Source organism: Echinococcus granulosus (assembly GCF_000524195.1).
Source record: "Echinococcus granulosus chromosome Unknown EG_S00003, whole genome shotgun sequence".
NCBI classification, from domain to species: domain Eukaryota; kingdom Metazoa; phylum Platyhelminthes; class Cestoda; order Cyclophyllidea; family Taeniidae; genus Echinococcus; species Echinococcus granulosus.
This window is the reverse complement of record NW_020170383.1, coordinates 2,793,067-2,815,492: the sequence shown is the minus strand read 5'-3', so window position 1 is coordinate 2,815,492 and position 22,426 is coordinate 2,793,067. Positions and strand designations below refer to the sequence as shown.

Below are 22,426 nucleotides of genomic sequence, written 5' to 3'. Positions count from 1 at the left end.
ATGTTTGTGATTACCTAGGAGACATTCCTAATTTTCGCGTCTGCTTACCTAAACTGTCTCTTCTACCTCTTCTATATCCACTAATATGCGCTCTGGCAAATTCCTTCTCCGCCTTGTTGGCTTCAAATGGGTGGTCAGGATCCTTATCATGGCTGTGCAATCATCAACAAATTAAGTTTGGCTGCTTTTCGTCTACTCATTTTTATTAGACCATCCACTTTCGGACGTCCGCGAACGTGCATTTGAAAACATTGTTAGTAAACTGAAGCGTGGTTTACTACCTTCGAGTTATCTATCGGATGTTATTGAAATTGTATTGTCTGCCCTAAAGAGTGAAGTAAACGTTCAGTTAGTTGATGTGCTTTATCACATCAGCCTGGTAATGCTACCAAAAATCTGCTATTTTTAGCTTCCTAATGGATGCGCTCTCCTCCTCAAGAGTGGTGTAGTGGAATTTTTAATGGATTTGCTATCTAAAGCAAACTTTCAAGCCGGCCGTCATGCTATCCAGTCGATTTTGTCTAATATTTTGTCTGTAAGCACTGGGGCTTTGCAGAGTTTCAACATTGTTAATGAAGTTGCATATCCCGTTTGCGACGTTTCAACATTGGACTCGAACAGTATGACTAACTATATTCACGATAAAGTGGCTGCTAAAGTCGACACTTTATCATGTCATGAGAATCTTCAGTTGTCTCTGTTACAAAGCACATTAACCGTCTCACAATATGCAGGTACAATTTTGTAAATTTGAAAATTATTTTAAAGGCTTTCTTGTTGATTATTTACCGAAGGCGGTCGTTTCTAAAAATGATTCTTGCTACCTTTCGAACTTCCTTCGGTGTGTTTCTAGATTGGTTACTGATTCTTTTGCTAGGAAACTTTTGAATACAAGTGAACCTACCATTTTGCCCAAACTTTACCATCTGGATTATGTGATTCTCAACGATTTTCCTGTTGAGTTTTTCGCACAAAATCCGGCTGTCGTTCAGGTAGTTTCTTCAATTTAACGACCCATGAACTTAGTTTTTATCCGTCTTGATTGCCGCATCAAAGAGTACTCGTGTTAAAATAACATCGGCCGAGGTTTTGGTCGGTCTCTGCCACAAAATAGCTGCTCGTATGCAGTACTTTGAAAATCCGAACAATTACTGTTTATTACTGGGTAGGTGTGCAATTTATGGTGGTAGGATGACTTAATTCCTTCCTTTAGGTGATGGGAGCATTGATTCTTCGGATCAAGAGTAAGTTAAACGCATATGCTTTGGTATTGGTTTGCAACCAATTCAAGAAGTTTGATAATCGGATGTCCTATCCCAACTTTTTAAAGTTGCTAACTTAGTCGTTAGATTATTTGCCATCATGTGAATGCTTTTTTTCGGGTTTGGTTGCATGTATAGCAGTCATGTCTTCTACATCGACGCTCTTTAACCTAACACTTTTCATCTATCATTTCATGTTGAAATTCGTATTTGATCAAGTAAATTTCTCTGTAAATTCACCGAAAATGATGTAGCACGAAATTGGTTTCATTGTGGTATTTACCGTGTGAGAGGAGTTATTGTGTTTTTAGTACTATCATTTGTGTTGCCCAGCAAGTAAATAATTATTCGAGGAAACGATAAACGGTGATAAGTGCCTAGCTAAGGTCGTCAGTGACAACTTCTGACTGAAGAACCTCTCTTAACGTCTTGTTTAATGTAATCACCCTCTTCTTTCCACAAGCGAAACATCGAGCGCTATTAGGTCAATCCTCTCCGAGGCGCCAATGTCAGCCTTTGTGAGTAGCAGTTTGCTACCACCAAGTGTCATCCAGGTGTCACCGAAGCCCACTCTCCCCACACTCTGTGTTGCAATCATGAGCGCCGCATTGTCAGGCTTCACCTCACCTCGTGCTGCCGTCCAGGGCGCGCTGCTACGTCTGCTGAACACCTCCGTGGACGTTTTTCTTGGCTGCACTCACGTCGGTGCTATGGGTCAGTTAGTTGCCTTGGATTTTCTTGGCACAGTAAAACCGCCATCTGAAGACTCCCTACCCTCACATAACGTGGTGAGTTAGTTTTATTTTGCCGGATCGGAGGATAGCATATGTACGTTTACGTTTAATGGTACATTATTTAACTATTACATACAAATTCATGGAAGTATTTTGAAGACTACCTATTAAATCGCCTCATGATTCAGATTCAAATTCAAAACTTTCAAATGCAATTTGGCTTGTCATCGTAAATAGGGGAACATTTCCCAAAAGCATACCGATTTGATTAAAAACTTCTTTTTTAGTTAACAATGGTAGACAATTTATCAGGAACCATCCTGTGATGATTTGCATTCAATCTTGTAATGGCTTACCCACTTTCACTGTTATTTCTTATTCACAGAGAGAAATCATAGAAAGGTTTGTGAATAGTTGTATCTGTAGATTTTTATTTGCATTGTGTGCATCAGACACCGGGATTCGATGATATGCTGGAGCTGTGGGGCATAATGCTTTCGGCATACTCGAGAGATTGGCGTAGCGATCTGAACTCTAGCGGCGCCTCTGAGGGTTGTCGTCAGCAGAAGTTTGAACATTCTCGATCTGTCTACGTTGGTCTGCTGCGTGCCCTCTTTCGTCTCCTCTCTGCTCTTTGGACCCCAGAATCGGTAATTTCCTAATTACAAGGGTCTATCTTCCCATCACTGTGGATCAAGCTTAGGCACAGTCCACTTCCTAGCATTATAAATTAATCTAAAGAAGAGGCTTAGGCGCAGCTTGAGACATAATTTTTGAATATCAGTAGTTGGATATTGGAAAATATCGAATTAATAATTACTGAAAATTCGTCATCTACAAAACTTTTTCAATGGCCTTCGAGGATGCAGTGACTTTTGTGGGCTACTGAAGGTTGAGTTTAAATTTCCCAGGTTTCAGTATTATTTTATTCCATCGATATTCAATGCAACTTTTTGAAAAAGGTCTTTGTACGCTGATTTTATTCACCTATAATTGAGATGCTGGTCAGTATTGGTTCATTTTGTGACCTATCAAAAGTTTTTCTTAGTACTACTATTATTTCCGAATAAACTTGGTTTTGCAAATTGAATAAATGGCAGTAGAATACATGAATATCGCCGAACTATTTAAATCTTCTCACTTATATTTATGTAAATAGAAAAGGTCTGCTCTTAAAGACCGTTACTTGTGTGCTCAACGGTTTCTGTAGTGGAACCTTTTATATCTTTTTTCATCCATCCCGTAGTGCTCCCGTTTGTTGCCCTCAGTGACGTCCTTCGAGCTCTCACTGGGGCTTCTGGACTGCCACCTCATCTACCCCGCCACCGCTGCTGTCTCGACGACAGATGCTGTCGGCCTGTCCGCCTACGTGCGCCTCCTTGACCCTGAGATCGCCCTCCTTCGCGGGCGACTGGTCAATCTCCTCCACGTAGCCACGTCTGCCGTAGCCTTCGTTCGGGGTTTGTATTCCCTCCAGGTTAGCTGTCACGAAGCATTTTACCCGTATAACCTTCCAAGCATAGAAAAATGGGATGAAGCTTGGGGTTTTTGGCGTTATATGTTACAACTTCATGTTAGCGTTTTACGCATGTACTTTAAAGTTGTTTCATCTGTCAGGATTTAGCCAGATCTCAGGTCTTTTAGGTATGGAGATGGTATTAAGTATTTGCTTTAATGGGTCTTCTAGCCAAGTTAGCTGAAACGGATAAATCTTCATTCCGCTTATTTGCTCATCCGTTCGGGTTTATTTCTTACTTCTACGCTACAAACGCACCTTGATCGTTCGTGTTTTTGAACTGAAATATCTATTTTTGGTTTAAGTTTGTGAGACAGTAATTTCTATGCAAAAAGCTTGAAAACGTTTCCTTTAAAAAGTTAAGTATGTTTGTTCTTGACTAACTTTGTCAACTTTTCTGCGGTTACATACATTGTCAGTTTGAGATAAATGCATGAGGAATGGTTAAGAATATGTTGTAATTTTTTCCTCCACTTTAATTACGGAACCCTTTCGGAGGACAAAATATTTTGGGGATATTTTGAATAAGATATGCTTGCCATCGACCGAGTGTTACCACGGCACCTAGTTGAGTCAAAGTAGTTAAAGTTGATGGTTAAGAAATACAAAGTTGCAAATGTTTATTTCACCCGTCTAAAAATATCTTCTCATGCATCACATGAACATGGGTAATTCTAAGCCTAACTTTGAATTTTAATTCGACCTAGCTCTTCATTGCGTTCATACCATAAGTGGACGCTTTTTACTAGTAGACATATTCACTCAAATGCTCCAAATTGCCGGAAGATTTGTACTTATCCGAAAACATTTGTATAGTTCTCTTCAATGGCTCGTTGTGATTTTTACCTTCAAATGTCCGAAGGTCAAGATAATGGACACTTGATTGCATTCAGCCTCAGGCAAATTGGTTTCTAAGGTAATACCGTTTACTTTTAATAAATCCACCAATTTCCTCCTTTTTAGGGGGCGGAAAAGTCTGCATTGGAAGACCTAATGAAACAAGCTGTAGATGGATTGGGTGCTGTCGAGTTTTTCTTTGAAAGTTACATTCCAAAATTTGTAAAGTTTCTCTCCGAAATGTACGTCAGTTGCGTTCTCTTGAATTTACGTATGGCAAGAGGTTGATATCTTACTTTACGGTTCCTAAGTGTTGTTTTCTTTCTGTTTGGTTTCAGGCCACTGATCGTAGAGGAGTCAATCTGTGGTACCTTGCTAGCTCAGGGCAGATCATATCTACTAATGCTTCTCGCTCACCCCTTCAACGGTATCCGAAAGGTTACATATGCACAAATTTGGGATGTTCTTTCAGTAAGTTGCTACTTCCTCAATCGCCAACTTACTGCGTAAGCCATAGAATTGTAAAGGCTTTGTTTAGATTTTGCACTTCTCATTTATTTCCTCAAAATTTTGTGTTATTTGGCTACATATCTGTTGGAGTATTCAGCTGATTATTTTACAGCAAATAAGCATGTTTTCAAACGTTATTGTTCCCAAGACTTTTTTTATTCACTAAGACAAACATCTCAATCAATCTGGCAGCAGATCCAACGTCATTTCGCTACAAATGCCTTACTTTTGTTCTCACCCCCGAAATCCTCGGCGAAATTGTCGAATTCGGCCTGCACGACTCAGTTCCAGAGGTTGGTCAGCTACTATTTCTAACGATGCCACTTCTCTAGATCGTTTCAACTGCTCAAACATGCCTTCGTATCCTCCTTGACGCACACCAACTCATTCCGCAACCTATGTGGCTTCTACTCGTAAATCTCCTCGTAGAATCACCTAACGAAACCTTGGAACTCAATTGCCTTCCCACCAGCGCCGACTGGCGTCCCCTGAAACCTCTTCTTTCCCTCGGGATCGCTCCACTTGCTGCCTCCCCCGGCAATGAGCTCCTTACGGAGCGTGTTCTAGACGCCTGTCTAGGTGTTGGTGGCTTCGCAGACGTTCACCCCATCCCATTGGCACCACTCCTGCCTTTACTCTACCTCCCTCTATCAACAGTCCGTCTGAAAGCTGCTGAGTTGATTGTCCGCATTCTCGCCACCATTTTCCATGTGGTGGAGGAGGTGATAGAAGTGGTCTTGTCAGTGGAAGAGACGCTGTGTGATCTTCTCCTCTTCGCCTCTTCTGAAGCCACGCCTTCGGTGAAGGAGGTCATTTTTCATGACGTTGTCTATCAGTCGCCCACTGTGATGAATGATTTCAGTGAGCTCGTGGCAGCACTGGACAATGCGTTAGATTTGGTGACCGACGAGGTGGCTACTGTGGAAGTTCGGCGTGCTGCCGGAGAACAGGTTTTGGCAATTATCACATGTGAGCAAATGTCTGTATTAGTATTTGGGTGTGTCTATTATTTGCATAAAATAAATGGGATATTGCCTTTTCGAGGCATTATTATGTCGTTGATTACTTCATTTGATTGGTTCATTGCATAGATCTTGAACTAGATGATTTTTATGCACCTCTAATGTCAATAGCATTAAGATAAATATTCATAAAATCAGATGAATTAATTTTATTAAAGCATCAATAGCTTAAATGCTGTGTTCAGGTTAAAATAGAGGACCGAAAGCTTTTCGGGGTAAAAGATTCCTTATTTTGATTTCTTAGCTTTTAAAGAATGTACTGACTATTAAAAAAAGTGATTCAGAGTTTAATGTTAAGGCACACCAGAGTGGTACTGTACTGAAATGCACTTTATTCTAATTTGCTATTTTCTAATGACCATTTATATTTCATTTTGCGAAATACTATTTTGTTTTTAGGCGGATGATTAAAGCTAGTTAAACGGAATACTTATGCATATTACTGGAAATAAACGTTTATAATCACGTTGAAATGCAGAATTAGCCTTTCAACAGTGTGGTTGATTTTACACGTTAAGTTAGTGGGCATAGGGTGTCTTCTTTTTATGCATGCGAACGTTAAGGATGTTACTTAAATCCAAGTTAATTAACTTTTATTCTCCGTACTTTAAGAATGCTTCTCATTTTAAAAATTTACCTTGTGTACTTTGCAGTGTTGTTTAGCATCCTAAACTTCTTACCTACTACCTGGTAAAGAACCAACATTTTTGGTGACTTTAGGAACTTATTCGCCTCTACATTAATTCTCTCGCGAAAAGTGGGGAATTCTCCATAAATGTACCAGAACACTGTTTTAAAGATACCTCTTCTGTCTTTAAGCACCTATCGGTCTAACTTGTTGGCACGAGGTGGGCGGTCCCCCCATCCTCATCGGGTGGATTTCTACGTTGCCAAGTGCCGTGGGCCAGACTCTGGCTAGCAAGCTTCTCATCGAACCCATAGTGCTCATTCAATTGGCCATCGCCCATTATATCATTACACATGACTTCGACTCTCGCACTCAGCTCTACCTTAACCAATCCACCTGTCTTCTTCCTCTCCTTTTCAGTAGGTCGGCCGCGCTTAAAATGCTTGTTCTAACGGCTCTTTTGCACCTTAGTTGGACTATGCTTTTGGAAGGTGGACGAAATTCGCCGATGTGTTTCGACGATCATTGCTCTGGTCATCTTCACCCCTGCAATTAGGTTTTCTGACGAGTAAGTCAATGCATTTCAGCCTCTAGCAAAAATGGCTGTCTGGTGATTCATTTATCTCTTATGATAAGGAAATTCAACTCCCAAATAGTTGTGCATCTTATGCTTAAACAGCCTTGCAGTTCAGGCATTACGAACTGCTCCAAAAGACATAATTGAATTTATGGAATCAAGATGTAAGGGGATCTACTTCAGTTAAAGCGAATAGACTGTACTTTAAAAATGGCTTCCCACTTCCAAAAAGTTGTCGTATTTAAGCTAGTGCTACTTGAAATGTCGTAGTAGATTTTTAACTGGCATTGATCATAATTTGGTGAGTGTTATCTGTTTTGCAGGCAGTTCGACATCTAAAATAGTCCTTTCAGCAAAATCACAATTTGAGGTTTGTATTTTGGAGAACCCTTTCAATAAAATTAAGCTACTGAAATACGTCGCCATTCAGTGACCTTTGCGGAACCTTCGCGTCCATCATTGGCAATTACATCGATGCTAGCATTGATATTTATAGTGATGGCAGGGTAGTAACTGTTAATTTTATCCGTATCAGTATCAACATTTTTGTATCATCGCAAAACTGACGGTTCAATTCAAACCATTCTACGATTATCACAGCTGACCTCAACATTATCTCAAGAATAATCTGCCTTTCCCCATTTTCATGAGCTCAGAATCAACCCCCTTCCAGTAACTATTGTTATAGAATAATACGGAAAGCCGTATTAGTGTGGGAGGTTACAATGGTTATTTTTTATCAACGTCAGTGTCAGCTAATCCAACTCTTTTAAATGATCGATGACTTAAATAGTTCCCGAATATTATTTAGACAAACTTCTAATTGTAAGGACCACGCAGAGGTCTCCATGATTTTTCGGCTGAATCAATACAATTCACACGCATAAAATTTTAGCGGTGTAAAATTTACGTGCTAGAAGTTTGCTAAATGGAAGGTGTGATCGGTTTTAGCACTAGTGGTCACATTATTGTCACAATTGCGAATTTTATCAGTGCTGAGGTGGTGATTGTTGGTTGTAGTCCTAGTTGACGCGCTTAGTATAGCAAAGTTAGAAACACTATGATCCCATTTTTTTATTTTAAATTCTCTTAATGCGCTATCTTCACAGATCTCCCGTGTGTCTGCCACAGGCAATCGTTCGCTCCTTCTGTCTGCCCTTCGTCTGTCCTATCTACTACCTCCAATCGCGCCACTGCATTGAACAACCTGACTTCTCACGTCTCCTTCAACACCTCATTAACGCTCGTTCCCTGTCCGCCCTGTCTTCACAGCGGACACGAGTGGTGACAGTGGCGGTGGTCAGGGCTCTGCGTGTCATCTGGCATTCCCTTCTTGAAGGCGAGGTCACTCTGGCAACGTGAGTTTTTGACTTCTCTGGTGCTCGTAAAGCTATATCAGTATATCATTCGAACCAATCTGCAAATGTTGATAGCTTTCAAGTAACTGAATAGAAAAATAACTTTCCTGGTTAGGCGTTGGCCAGTTAAATTATTCGTGTAATTGTACCATTCTGAAGCCATTTTTATCTATTATTTTTTGTATCGACCCATTGAAGATGTCAGTTTTTGTGTTACCTCTATGCCGGACAGCTTCATGATGATTACTAGTTTACTGAGGGTCTTTTCAATCGTCTTTTAATCTTTTAAAACTAGGCGTGCTACGTTTACATTGCGTCAATGGCTGAAAATTATTATTTACGCTTTTATAGTGTTTCATATGCAGTATTACAGTAATTGAATGTATGCCTTGCCGACAACTAAGTAATTCCCCAAGTTCCTTTTATAGAGCAATCACTAAATCACATGAAATGAGTTGCATTATCATTAGGTACCGTTTACAAAAAGGCTTTTCATCATTACTCTCGTTATTATTTTTTGAAGCACCAGATTTTTCAGAGTTCGTTCATTTTGATGTTTGGACTAAGAAACCCAATTCAAATACAGTATTTTATTTTTGTTTCTTAGATCAGTTCTGCCCTTATTATTAATTTGGACTTATTTTGTCCAATACTCGTGAAAAGTAGGCTTCCGAACTATTTAACGAAATCATTGAGAAAAGTTCCTGCTTTTCAAATTTTTTAAGTACACTTGCACTGCTCAGACTTCAAACCCTTCTACTTTGCTCCCAGTGATCCACTTCTGAAGTGCACAGCCACGGAATCTGCCATCATAGAGGCAACTCAGCTCTCCAGCGCCATTCCACGCGCCCTCCACGCCATCAGGATGTCCAAATCTCATATAGAGGCCTCTGTGAATATGAGCCACCTCCATCTGCTCTCCGTCGTCTTTTGGCGCAGCCCCAAAAGCTGTATGACATGGTGGCACGAGGCCGATTTGGCCCGCTTTCTTCAAGTCCTGCCCTCCTGCACCGATGACTATCGCTTGCTCATTCACTGCCTTCAAACGCTGACCAACCTGAATTTTAGCCCACCTTATTGTAATCCCAATACAATTTCGGTGAGTGGCAACCCTCCTTTCCTTTTTTTAACTCAGCGGAGATTATTCTCGTCAGACCTATTTGTGAAGTTCAGGAAATTAGGCGAAATGACCTTTTGTTACACTTGAAATTTTGAGGTTCAAGTTTTGTATGCTCCATTACCAAGATTGAAAATTTTCCTGACTCAGAAAACTCTGGGTACTAGTTGCGTAACAAAGAAACCGCTTTAAATTCCCTTCCTAAAGTTATATGCGTGGGTTCACTGATTGTCACAGCCCTCTCATTGTTCAGCTTGAATTTTTTTTAGTTGAAAGCTGAATTTGCATTCCTTTTGGGGCGAATTTTCTCGTAGAGAAATTTCTCATTTTTACTTGTTCTTTTGATTGATACCATTCTACAATAAAGACACAACACCCTGAGCCCTCTTCAACCTCTGACTATAACGCATTATACTCTGTCTGAACTCCTTGAAATTTACTTTCATTACATCTTAGGAGTGTCACAGTTTTCTTTAAATTTACAATAAAGTGGTAGTCAGATCATATAATTTCCAAATTTATCGAGCCTTATGATAATGCGATTTGGAAAATTTTGTGTTTGAAATACCTGAAATTGCATGTTCGTAAGACATACAACTCCTATATGATGTACGTTTTGTTCCGATTCGCTGTAGATGTCTGTTCAACCTCAGGTTAGTCGCAATTAAACCTTGTTTTGAGGAGTTGGAACCTATTATAAGCCCTACACGTTATGCTGCCTGCTTTTCACCAGTGCTTACCACTTTCAAAAAACCACTGTGGCCGATAGTAACAAGTATGGGGATCAAAATACGATAAGACGCTATCCTTATTTCTAAGATGCACATCATTGCAAATATGTAGATAAACAAGGATCATCGCTCGAATGCTACCCGAAGACTAATCATACGAAACTTTTGGAAACGACACAATTGGAATTGCGTGTATTGCCTTGAGGTCCTTAAAACATAGTTAAATGCTTTAAGACAGTGCAACAATCATTACGCTACGTGCTCTGTCATTAAAAATGTTGTGGATCTTGTAGAACTAGAAGGTCAAGCTTTCTGGAGTTGACACTTGAAATCATGTTATTGGTTTCCGACCAGTTGACATTAAATAGCCTTCATGCTCTAGATGTCCAAGTGGATGTTGGAAGAAATCATGACGACTGCTTCACCGCTGTCCTACTTGATGCGCCGTTTTGACGCAGGCGTTGGTGCCACAGATAGCAGACGTCTGGTGGAGGCAAAGTCCACCCTTCACTTTCACACTCTTCCACGCCTTTTCGATGCCCTCCTTGCCTGCGAGGACTTCGTCGCCGACGTTGATGTCTACGCCCTGGAGCAACCTACACCAGTTGTCTCATCGGGAGAACTTTCGAGGTGGAATTACCACAGTGAATGTTTTTGCAAAAGGCAACATAAAACATTGAAAAATTGTAAAAACTTGATAAATATTGTACCTTTACCCTTACGGGGATAATTTTTTAGCGGTTTTAATTAAATCTCTCGTAATTTATGCCGGAAAAAGGCATCTTTTAGGCACAGTTTTTTGGAAAATTGATCCAGGGTATGTGCGTTTGTTACTAATGGGAAAGTTCGTCAAAAGCTACATTCGGGAGGTAGATTTTGTGGCTCGACTCTGTCTGAATAGTTGTTTTTGGTGGTGGTATTTGATAGCTTTTGGTTTTAGCGAGAACGAAATGGGCTGCTACCTCAGCCATTTTGAATCAAAGTATTCTTTATATAATTTGCAGACATTTTCTAAACAGTATTTAGTTTGCGAAGCTGCATTACCACCAAGCAATTTTGACTAGAACCTGGTCACTAGTTGTTAATTTTTTGTGATACGTTGCTGCTTTATTCTAGTGTTGTCCGAAATGACCCTCCATAACCATTCTGTATTATAAATTATCGAGAAATCCACCGTCAAATTGCCGAACTTTCCCTCTTTTAAATATGATTTCATGCATTTTGTGATCCGCTATCGTGTCACACTGCATATTTCGGTGCGCTAGTTGCGCCGTTACTTTGTCTTAATCACCCAGACACTCCGTGCTATTGTAAAGTTTTAATACACTCGGCTAAATTTTAATCATCCTTCAGCACTTCCCATCTAAAAAATGGAACCTCTCTGATCCGAACACATTGCTTCTGCTTCCAACTTGTAATGGATGCGGTTTGCATAGGCAACAACAGGGTGGCTGTTTTGCTCTAAAATGCCCTAACATAGGAAGGAAGAGAAGTGGAAGACACCTGGCGAAGGCGCCTGTCCGAATCGTACACGAGCTGAGCACTGCATAACGCCGACATCGCAGGACACTAGCCCTGCGTTTTCTGTAGACAGCTTATACATGGGTACGGATGATTAACATGCTTGTGGGTAGTGTCTAGATCATTATGTACCTCAACCTTCTAGTCATGCACGAGTCATCCGCAGTCTAGGGCGCTGAGATTGTCTGTCAAGACTGGATGGACGTCCTCAGCCCTATCTTGTGGTCCTGTTGTCCTATCTGCACGATCGGCTCATGTGGACGAGTACAAACAGTAGGTACAATGCAGTGACCACCGCAGATTTGACGTACACACCTTAAACTTTGTGGGCCTTTTTTATGAAATTTGGATTGAGAGTGCTTAATTTGTTAATATTACCATAGAATTTAAATCAATATAATTGGCAGAAGCTCAAGACTGAACTTTGTCGTTGAATTACTTTAACTTTTGATTTACAAAAATGGAACTTTGCTTACTTCTAATGAAAAAAAACCTGAACGGCCAAAAGTTGGCGTCCTTTAGTTTACTACCTCTCATGCCTTGTGGTTTTGCTCTTTTCTCACTACTTGCACTTAAGGGCTATCTAACCTTGGGATTTCAGGTTGAAAGACGACTTTGCAGCTCTGCATTTCCTTTTTCAATGGGCTCTCAAGTTTATCGAACTTCACGCAAATTCCCTGAATGAGCACATCGTCCCCCTTCACACATCCGTCAGAATCCTTCAGCGCATTACTTTGAGGTATGTTGACGACATTTCGCCAGTCTTGGTGCCTCACCGAATCCTTTCTTCCCCTCATTTCAGAACTTCCTGGATAGCTGGTGTGCAACAGATCGATGCCACACTCAGAGAGCTTTTCCAGCAAACGATCCACCTGATCAGGTGCATTTTGGAAGCCGAGAAGCACGCCTGCCTACACGGTGGCATTCTGTACTCTTCACTAGCACTCCTGCACAACGCTCTGCTTCTACTCACTTCCGAATGTCGGGATTCTATTACATCGTTTGAGGCTTATTCAATTTCGCCTTGGCTTTTTCAGTTAACTCATCAAGGCTACAACATGGAGGTCTGTGCCCTACAGAGCTGCTACATAGTATCTACTTCCTCTAATTAGAGTAGAGTTCATTTTCCTCATTAATTTAGATTCGCTGTTTGACTGTCACACTGCTTGCGCAGGTGGTTTTGCTTAACAATTTTGAGGAAAAATCGCCTGATATTTGGAATATGGCTTTCTCTCTACTCTTGAACTCAACTGAATCTCCAAAGATGCGGGCAGCTGCAGCTCATTTGCTTGCAAACTTGACCGCTCGCTTTCAAGAAATTGACTTTTCGGTAGATTCTGAGATTTCTGACAACCCTCTTGTACCTACTTTTGTGGATCCACAAACTGAAGTAAATTTGGAATAAACTTTTACTGTTTAACGTAGCTTTTCTTGATGTCATTTCGCTTTTTTTTAGAGGCGTCTTGTTGGAACTGATGCAATTCGAAGGATGTTGGAAGTGTTTAATTTCTTTCCATTGATGTGTGAAATGTTGACAAACTATTATGCCTTACCAGAATTGTCAGAAGAAATGCGAAGGAACTGCCCTTCTGCCAGGGACAATGGAGGAAGTAGAAAAGTAATCATTGTACCATTTCGAATTCATACTTCCCACATTTAATGAATTGTACTAATCCTCTAAAAATGTTATTTGTTTTTATCAATAATGGCGAATGTTTACGTTGTTGAATGCCACAATTTTTCACAGCAACAAAGGTGATATTTTAGGTCAGTTATAGTAGTTTTGTCTCAATTTGTGATAGAACGTTGAAAATCCCCAAAATGGGTCACTCCGGCAAAATTCCTGTGCTTTTTCAACTCCCCTTCTCATCGGTCGAGTTTGCAGTTTCCTTGCAAACCTCTGTCACGCCCTTCCACCTGAATTTATCCTCCGAAACTTTGAAGAAAACCGTCTTTGCGTTGCACTGATGAAAGTCATTAATCCAAGTAGGTGTATGGAATGAGGAACTACCCTTCTTTTGTGGAAGTTATCACCCAGCGAATAAGAAATCATAAAAATCGGTACCAGATAAAAACTATAGGTTTTATCGCATCGGCTCGTTTTACATCATTTTCCGCATAAGTTTATGCAGAGAGAATTGTTTCTACCTTTTATTTTAACGTTTACCATTTTACTGCATGAAATTAGTCGACTATGTTTGTTCCCATGGTGTCTAAGTTTGTAGATATTTTGATTCTCTTGCTGCTAAATAATAGTCCCACTTGTTTAAGTTTCTACCGATTCGTTGTTTTGGGAAATTTCGTTCTCAAAGCAATAGTTCAGCTTTCTAACTTTGATGCATCACCTTGTCAGAGATCAAAAGTTAAGACCCACTGAACCAACCAATATTATAATAATATCTACTACTATAGCCATCCTTTCCTTATCTCTTTAACAGGCTATGCTTTTTAGAAGCTTATTTGACATTTAAGATTTAGCATGATGCTTTTACTTCTGTTTATTCCACCAGAGTTTATCGTGGATTTACCAAAAAATCTTGATTTCACCTACAGTGCGGTCCCGTGTAGTCGTTTAAATCATGATTATTGCTTGTGAACAACTGTTGGCAATCTGTTGCCTTTGTGATTGTGATTGATAGTTTAGTGGCAAAACAATTTTTTCTGTTTACCATAGTTAAAAGCTGGCTCACACAAATCCGCTCATGCTTCCCCTTTTCAGCCCCGTATTTGATGATTGAGCGGAGTATGATTAGTATATTTGCTTGTTATTTCGCAGAGTTGCTACACCGTTTGACTGCTAGCAGAGACAATTCTCGTCCAAATATCATGGCGCATATGGCGGCACGCCACTCGGCCTCAGCTTTTACACAAATTCTCCGTCTCTTTCGCCTCCTATTTTCCATTAGCCCGCAGCAGAAGCTCACCTTTTTTTCCGATCTTCGATTTCTCACTCTTCTAGCAACCGGCTTCTCTTGTTTCTCACTTGGTGCGTTTCATTGTGCTCTTGCATCTCCTCTACTTCTGATTCTTCCATGATAATCCAGTGCTTCTGCTAATGTATCTGCCTTCACTAGAAATCACTCACTTAAGACAGCTCTCTTGTATCGAGCTGGAACTGTAATTATAGTTTTTGTGACTTATTAAATTATTACTAGTCTTTTCATGAATGAAATTGGAAAGTTTCATGCATAGGGAGTCCACGCTATTGCCTGAACTTGGAATTAATCAAACCACTTTTGAATTTCTAGGTCAAATCAGACCACTTTGTTTATTCCCAGATTATTTTTTCTTAGATTTCGCATTTTAGATAACTGGTGTCATTCAATTATCTCTAGCCTAAATTGTCTGTGCTCTTTACTAGACTTCTCAAGTGCCTATATTTTGGGAAAATTGTGGAAAAATTTTAAACAACGAAATGTCTTTTTGTTTAGCTATGGAATTCAACCGTTTATGGGCACTTAGTGTACTGGTTTTAATGTCTATCAAGACTTGAGGGTTATTTCGGTAATTTTTCTACCCACTTGAATAGTTAATCCAAACTTTTTTCGCAATTTTTTATTTATATTCGGAAATTAATTTAGTTGGCGTAAATGTCACATGACAGTCTTATCTCTGGTACTCTAATCATTTTTCAAAGTTCAATTTGTTTCTTCCAAATCAGAATGTAACGACATCCGAATTTCATTGAAGTTTCTGTTCGACTAACGACGATTTCGTTCATTTTAATCTCTTACTCAATCACCTTTTCATAACTGTAAATTCGTTTGTCTGCGCGTCTTCAGACTCGGTGGATCTCAGAAGTCTATGTAAGGAGACGATGCTCTTCTTCATAGCCATCCTGGAGCCAGAGACGGAGGGTGCGGAAGACTTCCTGCTGCGTCACGCCCTCTACCCTCTGGCCTCACAGGTGCACCAGTGGGGTCCGCTCATCGACCGACTGCTCCGTGGAGTGGTCGACCTCAACGGCACCTCTCCCACTGGAGGTTCTGCATGCAGTGACGTGTCACGGTAGGTGCTGATGGATATGGCCCAATCTAATATTCATTATATAGATCTCTATTATTACTGCTACCACCCAAGACAGTGTAGTAAGTTGTCGATAAAGTTTGACGTTAGTCACTATCATTAATGTCGGAAACCACGCCTAATGTACAGGTTATTTGAAGGTCGATATTACCATTCTTATTAAACTACTAAAAAAGCGTTTCAAGAATAAGCTAAATATCTACTCTGATTTTAAATCACGCTAGATTGTAACGTAGACAATGTGTTTGTTTTCCCATTTATTGATTTCATACCGGTAAACGTAACTTTGTTACTAGGTGCATTGTATTACTTAAGTTGAATTCTCTAGTCGGGTTGTCACTTCCAAATTGAACACTTCTCTATTTTGGACTATTAAACCCATTTCCATTTTTTAAAATTTGGCTTGTGTAAGGACTACAGCAGTCACTTCTTCCACCTTACTTTAAATCATTTGGACTTCATTATCCCCCCCTTTTCGTCCCCACGAATCGTTAATTAGTGAAATGCACACCTCTCTTCTTCCCCTCCTCTCTCTACTGCTGGTGCTGTTATTCCTGTTTATGATGACGTGTTTCAGGTGTCAGCGCACTTTGTAACTAATGGAGGGCTCAAAGCCCTTCCCTCTCATACCATTCCCCTCTAGCACAAGCAAAACCACACGAGCGTACACACCCCTTGATGCCGTCATCAACGCACTAATGTATTTGCTCGGTAATGTGCGAATACTGTGGATGTCTTTAAAGAGTCAACACCAATTATCTGGCCTTGGTAGGGAGACGAAATGGAAATATGATAGTTGTTTTTTTCGTGTAGTTGTGTTAAATTTGATCTTGAAGCGTCTTAGCAGGAGTTATTAATAATTCCCGTCGTAAAGGAACGCCGGTTTTAGTTCTTTTTTTCCGAAATAGGCATGTCTTAAAGGATGAATCCCACCACTCGTTTATGCGTTCTTTTACCTAAACTAAACTATTTACAACTGACATTCAATGTTCTGTATTTCGGCTTTGTCGTTTCATCGGTACTTTTCGGCTGAAATAGTTTTGCATGATATTCCTACTTGTCTTTTATTCTCTGATAGTATTATTAGGCTTACCATTAACCCACCAGTTTTGGCAATTAACAGCATATTTTTGTCCAAGTATGGCCTTGCACAATTCGTTGTTCGAACAAGACAAGTTGTATGATAGTCTGGAAACATTTTTCAAGTATTTTCTGTATCGCAATTTAAACCTTTTGGGCAGCGGGGGATTTCTTAAAACATTCAATTATTCTTTACTTGATTCACATCGGAATAGCTGTTTCTGTACTCATGAGATCATTTTATCCATCTAGGAATAGTTTTTTTCTGATGAATAAGATTGGCTTGCACTTTGGTGGATCATTGAATTACTTTTAGCTGGCATAAGTTCCTTCCAATTGTTTTACCTTACGATCATTAAACTTAACAATACTCTCTTTGGTTGTCTAATGAAATTGATTTTTGAATAAATTGCATCTCTATAAAAACAGGCGCTGATAATATCCAAACATAGCAGTACATTTTTTCCCTTCATTTTGGCAGGTTGACGACGTTTGAACTACTTCACGTTGCACTCATATTCCTCTCCGTCATTCTTTCGTGTTGCGCCTCGCACACCTTTGAGGCCCTAAAACAGCCCAACGCATCTGATTCCTCCACCATTGCACCTCGATTTGTCAATCCGGTCCCAGCTGCTCTGGATGCCGCCGCATCAGGACAGATTGCTACGGCTCTTATCTCTCTGGAGACATCTTTTCCGCATCCCAGAATAGATCTGGATGGTGTTCTTCTCGACAGTGGAGTTGCAGAGGGTGGTGATCCAGAAAGTCCACACATGTTTTGGCATTTGGAGATCAACAGACAGGCGGTGCATTCAGCGCTGAAGATACTCTTTTGCACTTCGTCTGCGGCCAAGAAGGCAGCACTTGAAGGTGGGATGACAGGAAGGGTTGTGTATACATTCTCCAACTTCTGCTCTTGTTGCTTGCGGTTTCTTGAAAATCATAGTACTCTAGAAGTCTGGAATGGTGCAGTTACCCTCGAATAAGACGCTATGGTGTTGTCTTTCCTGTGAGTTATCTAAACAAAGTGTCAAACTCCGCATACCTTGTTCAGGAAAACGCATCTAACTCACGTGGCTTTTAATGAAATTTATAATACGGATATAGCAAGGATTCGATTTATTTGAGCGGATTTTGGCTTTGCTGCTACTTGAGCGATTCCTTCTCGAATATCGGAGTAATTCAATTGTCAATTTTCGACCCATTAACCAAACACAGTTCGTAATATTCGGTTAACCATGAGACCTCGGTTTAAATTTCTCAATGAAAATATCGCTAAAAAACATCCCAGTTTTATTTACCTGGGCTCTTGTATTTGTCCTTTATATGTTTGGGACAAGAATTGTGTTTTCTTAAACATTTAGTTGTGTGAGGTCATTTTATGGTGGAATATGATGCCAATCCACAGTTTTCCCACTTTACTTAATCTCTTACGGCAACAAACAATTTAATAAATGCGTGTCATTCTGTTGAAGGCAGACTTGGATACTGCATTGCTAAATTCCCAAACTTTTTTTGAAATAAATGAAGCTTCGTAAACCATTTGTCTGTGCCCAATATCTTTCTGGCGTAACATCATTCTCATTTGGCATATCGAACTAGCATTTTCCCAATTCGAATGAATATTTATGGAAAGTGGAGAAAGGAGGACAGTAAGAAGTTGTACATGAATAATTCGGTGTCGCCTATGCGGTAGTACGAATTTGCAATGTTCCTTACACATCTTCGCTCATTGCGACGTTTTGATTAAGGCATTAGTATTTTCATATCGCCTGCTTGTCACCTCAATTTCGTTGCCATACTGCTAAAATTTTGCGATTCTAAGCTTTTAGTCTCGTCTTTGTCCCATGAACCAATCCAGCTACTCAGAAGTAACTTCAGAGGGAAAACTTTAAAAGTTGAGTGTGTAGATTAATTTGTTCGCCATAACAGGGGTGATTCTGTGCTGTTGAATCATAACCTTAATGCGGTGCCTCCTGTAAATGTCAGTCGTGTTAGAGTCACAGTCTAATTAGCGACATTTGTCGCCGGTAGTAGGCCTTTTTTATTTTTCACTCATATCCTTTTCTGCATTACTAAATGGGCTAAGTAACTACACAATTGCTTTTTGCAAACGAAATTGGCCAGAAGGCGTGGTGAATGTGCATGATTTTTGGTTAATTGCCTTATGCAGCGTGGAAATGATCAGAGGTCGTTCATTTATGCAGAAAGCCTTGCGTTTGATTTCACTGATAAATGATGGTTCACTAATGTTTAAGAATCCATATCCCTTTACCAGAACTACTTTTGTGGTGTTTCCTTTAAAGCTTTGGCTTAGTTTGTCAAAATGCTGCTATTTCATTTTACCTAGAAACTCTTTTCTTCTGTCGAATGAACGAAATAAATTCATTTGAATTGTTACATGTGCCCAAACAGTGATCTTTAAGAGGCGCGGCTCTTCAATTAGGGAAGTGAGCAGTGCCATTGCGCTTCGAGAATACAGGATTTAGATCGTGTATTGTTGAATTTGATAAACTTCCTAAGTTATTTTATGCAGAAAGGGAGAGGTTCAGAAAAGAGGCAAATGAGGCAAACAATACAGATTTCACTAAATTGTGTTGACAAGTGAGTCACCACTTCAGCCGGGTTTGTAACATTTTCGATCGCACCTCTCTAGTCCAAATTATTTTTTGGCGAAACTCTAGAAGTTTGAGTAAAAAATGCATGAATGTATGCCGTTTGTCCTACAGCTGTAATGATGCTAAAAGGATAACAATCTGTGTAGCAATGAATTCTCCATCAACAGCGCCAAGTGGGAATTACTATCAATCAATCTTTTGTTCCATAGAAAAATGGTTAACTCGATGGGATTTCCCACTTTTTAAGTGAAACAGAGACGAAATATAGGTAACAATTGAGATCTGGTGATTTCTTAGGTCATGTGGTCAGAACGGCCTTGTGTATCACTTGTCTAAATTTGTCTTACTCTAACAGCCATTTTGATCCACTTTCCTTTTATCGAATATTCCAATCTATCTAATAGAACATGTCGGAAAATAGGGTCTGTTCTTAGTCAAGAGATAATCTTGGTTACCATCTTTGTGTAACTGTGCTACTTAAGTTGTATCTTCTGCAAGATGGTGGAAAAATCTCAAAGAAATGGCCAAGAATATTATTATTGCCACGGAGAAATAGTACAATCCTAAGTATTTGTGCCAGCCTCGAATGCGTTGCAGTTGTACATAGTTCTTAATTTAGAGACTTTGAAGGTTAGCTTTTCACGGCTGTCGAAATTCCTTAATAGCCTCTAGAAATCGGAATGAACCGCGGAGGAATTAATGTTGGACTGCTCGTCTCTTGCGTGTACGTTTAAAATGGTGCGATGAACTTGTGGACGATATCATTGACCTTGTAAAGTTGTAGTATCAATAAGAAGTTTCTAACTTATGCGGATCTTGTTATTAACTTGGCATTTAGAACTCACCTATTATTAATTGAGGAACTTTAATGGTTCGTAACTTTCTACTGCTATCAGATTTCATTACCATATTCTTCCAGAATCCGGCTGGAGCACTTGTTCTACTACACTGATTATTCTAGAGTATTTCCTGGACTACTATTAAAAGCCTTGAGATTTTTTGAAATTTATGTCGGTCTTCCGGGACAACAATTCTGAAATCATGTATTGGATTTTCACGATACTGTACTCCCTAATAAATCAGAACAAATCCCCTGGAACGTGTTTTGTGGGCTTTTTTGTGATTAGAAAACTAAAGTAGGATTAATGTACCTGTAAGAGTTCATTATTGTGCTTAAGCTAAGGTATTGATATGTACTTTTAGCTGACATTGTTAAATAGGTCTGTTTAAGTGCGTATCAAGTTCAGTGACAACAGTTGTAGCGCTTATTGAAAACCCCGTTTTGGTCTTTTAGGTGATTACCTGGACACCCTCTTCGCTCTTTGCCGTAACCTTGTGGAGCGGTTGAACCTGATTGTTAAGCATCCGACGAGGCCAAGGAACGCCAATTTCGTGTCATCACCAGCAGAGGTGTCACCTCCGAGCCTATTGAAGAAGCGAGCCTTCGAGAGACGTCAGTTGGCCTGGCAATGCCTCACTGCCCATCTTTTGCGTCATCTAGAGCTTCTAGGCAACCTTATTTACGGCAGCCCAGAGGTCAAGAAAGCCGTTGTTGAAGCCGGTTTTCCGAAGGTGGGATGACATAGCTAGTTTAAAGTTTAAAATACGTCATCTGATGCATTGCGATTCAATTTTGTTATGGTAGTCCTCATGCCATAGGCGTATTATGCCTTGGGAATTTGGCTGGCCAAGCCTTGTCGCAAGGTGAGGGTTGGATAGTCGGAGATTCGCCGTAGAGGAAAAAGTAAACAATGATTTAAGGTCAGCATGTTAGTTAAAACCATTCTCAATACGAAAGTCTTCTAAGTAATTGATGACATAAAATACTTTATAGTCAGTTAAAAGCAACAGTAAAGTTGGATAAACGCTAAAGATTTGAATGAAAATGTTTGGAGAGATCCAAAACAAAAAACAAAACAAAACAAAAATACAAAAGATAGACATTCTTGTGAGTTTTAAAAACTATTCAAACTTACGATGTAAGCAGCCTCAAAGCCTGGCAAAGATAATGTTTTTATCTCACTTGTGTCACTCACTCATTTATGGTGACTGATGAATTCCTCTAAAACATGAGCGGCCGATCTCACCATATTAACCATAGGGCAGTCGTCGTCAGCTTTGTTTACCTCAACACAAATTAATAAGACAAGGTTACAGCTACAGGAGATTTCCATGCTGTTCAACAAGAATTCACCACCCAACTTTATTTAGTTTCCTATCAGTAATTCCAGAAAAGTCAAATTTTTTTGCAACCTTCAAAATAATTGTGTTTTATTTATTTCCAAAATAAAACGCTTTTAGTTTCTTTACTCGGATTCTGCGTTATTGTTCTTGCAGCTGGTGCTGGACATCTGGCCATTGGGTCTGATCGACAGCCGAGTGATGTACAACCTCCTATTTTGTCTCATCAACCTCTCCGCCGATTCTTTATCGGCCTCCAGCGTCATTGCTGCTGCCACCACCCCCACTAATGTCTCTACCACTGCCACCGCCTCTTCATTGCGTGGTGAAGTCCCTCCAATATCTGCCTGCACCCATCCCACCACCGGCATGTTTTTTCTCTTCCTTTTTTTGCCATTTTTTGTGAAAGATGCATTGTGTTACTTTGGTATTCTTTTTGATAATTCAGCTTCTCTCTATTTTGTGCTTATTAAATTTTGCATTGGTGCATGCCATTGAGTACTTAAAAGCCATGATTTCACGATAAGTAGATTATTTTATTTGAAGATAGATTTTGATGCTTTTACATAAATACGTTTAGGTGATGCTGCTCTCATCGTGTTTAATTTTACATTATTTTTTTTCGAGTAATCCTTTGGTCCACTTTAGAAACCAATTAATCCGTCTTTCTATTATTCCATTGTAAAATGTGATAGGACTATTATTCTC

The 22,426-nt window shown here is 39.8% G+C and overlaps 1 protein-coding gene across 1 annotated transcript; it reads left to right on the top strand. All coding sequences in view use genetic code 11, as the record gives it.

Moving 5' to 3' along the window:
- Window positions 1–1,768: 1,768 nt before the first annotated feature.
- Window positions 1,769–22,191, top strand: EGR_00980 (Rotatin; the record flags this gene model as incomplete). The annotated part of the gene is made up of 23 exons (XM_024490229.1): window positions 1,769–2,050; window positions 2,449–2,646; window positions 3,243–3,473; window positions 4,476–4,591; window positions 4,688–4,820; window positions 5,027–5,152; window positions 5,192–5,828; window positions 6,701–6,928; window positions 6,981–7,077; window positions 8,196–8,444; window positions 9,216–9,543; window positions 10,675–10,922; window positions 11,773–11,878; window positions 11,959–12,086; window positions 12,616–12,877; window positions 12,955–13,203; window positions 13,616–13,799; window positions 14,590–14,799; window positions 15,596–15,821; window positions 17,401–17,789; window positions 20,832–21,109; window positions 21,875–22,089; window positions 22,167–22,191. 23 exons carry the CDS (start codon window positions 1,769–1,771, stop codon window positions 22,189–22,191), a joined length of 5,145 nt encoding a protein of 1,714 aa, XP_024355632.1.
- Window positions 22,192–22,426: the final 235 nt, after the last annotated feature.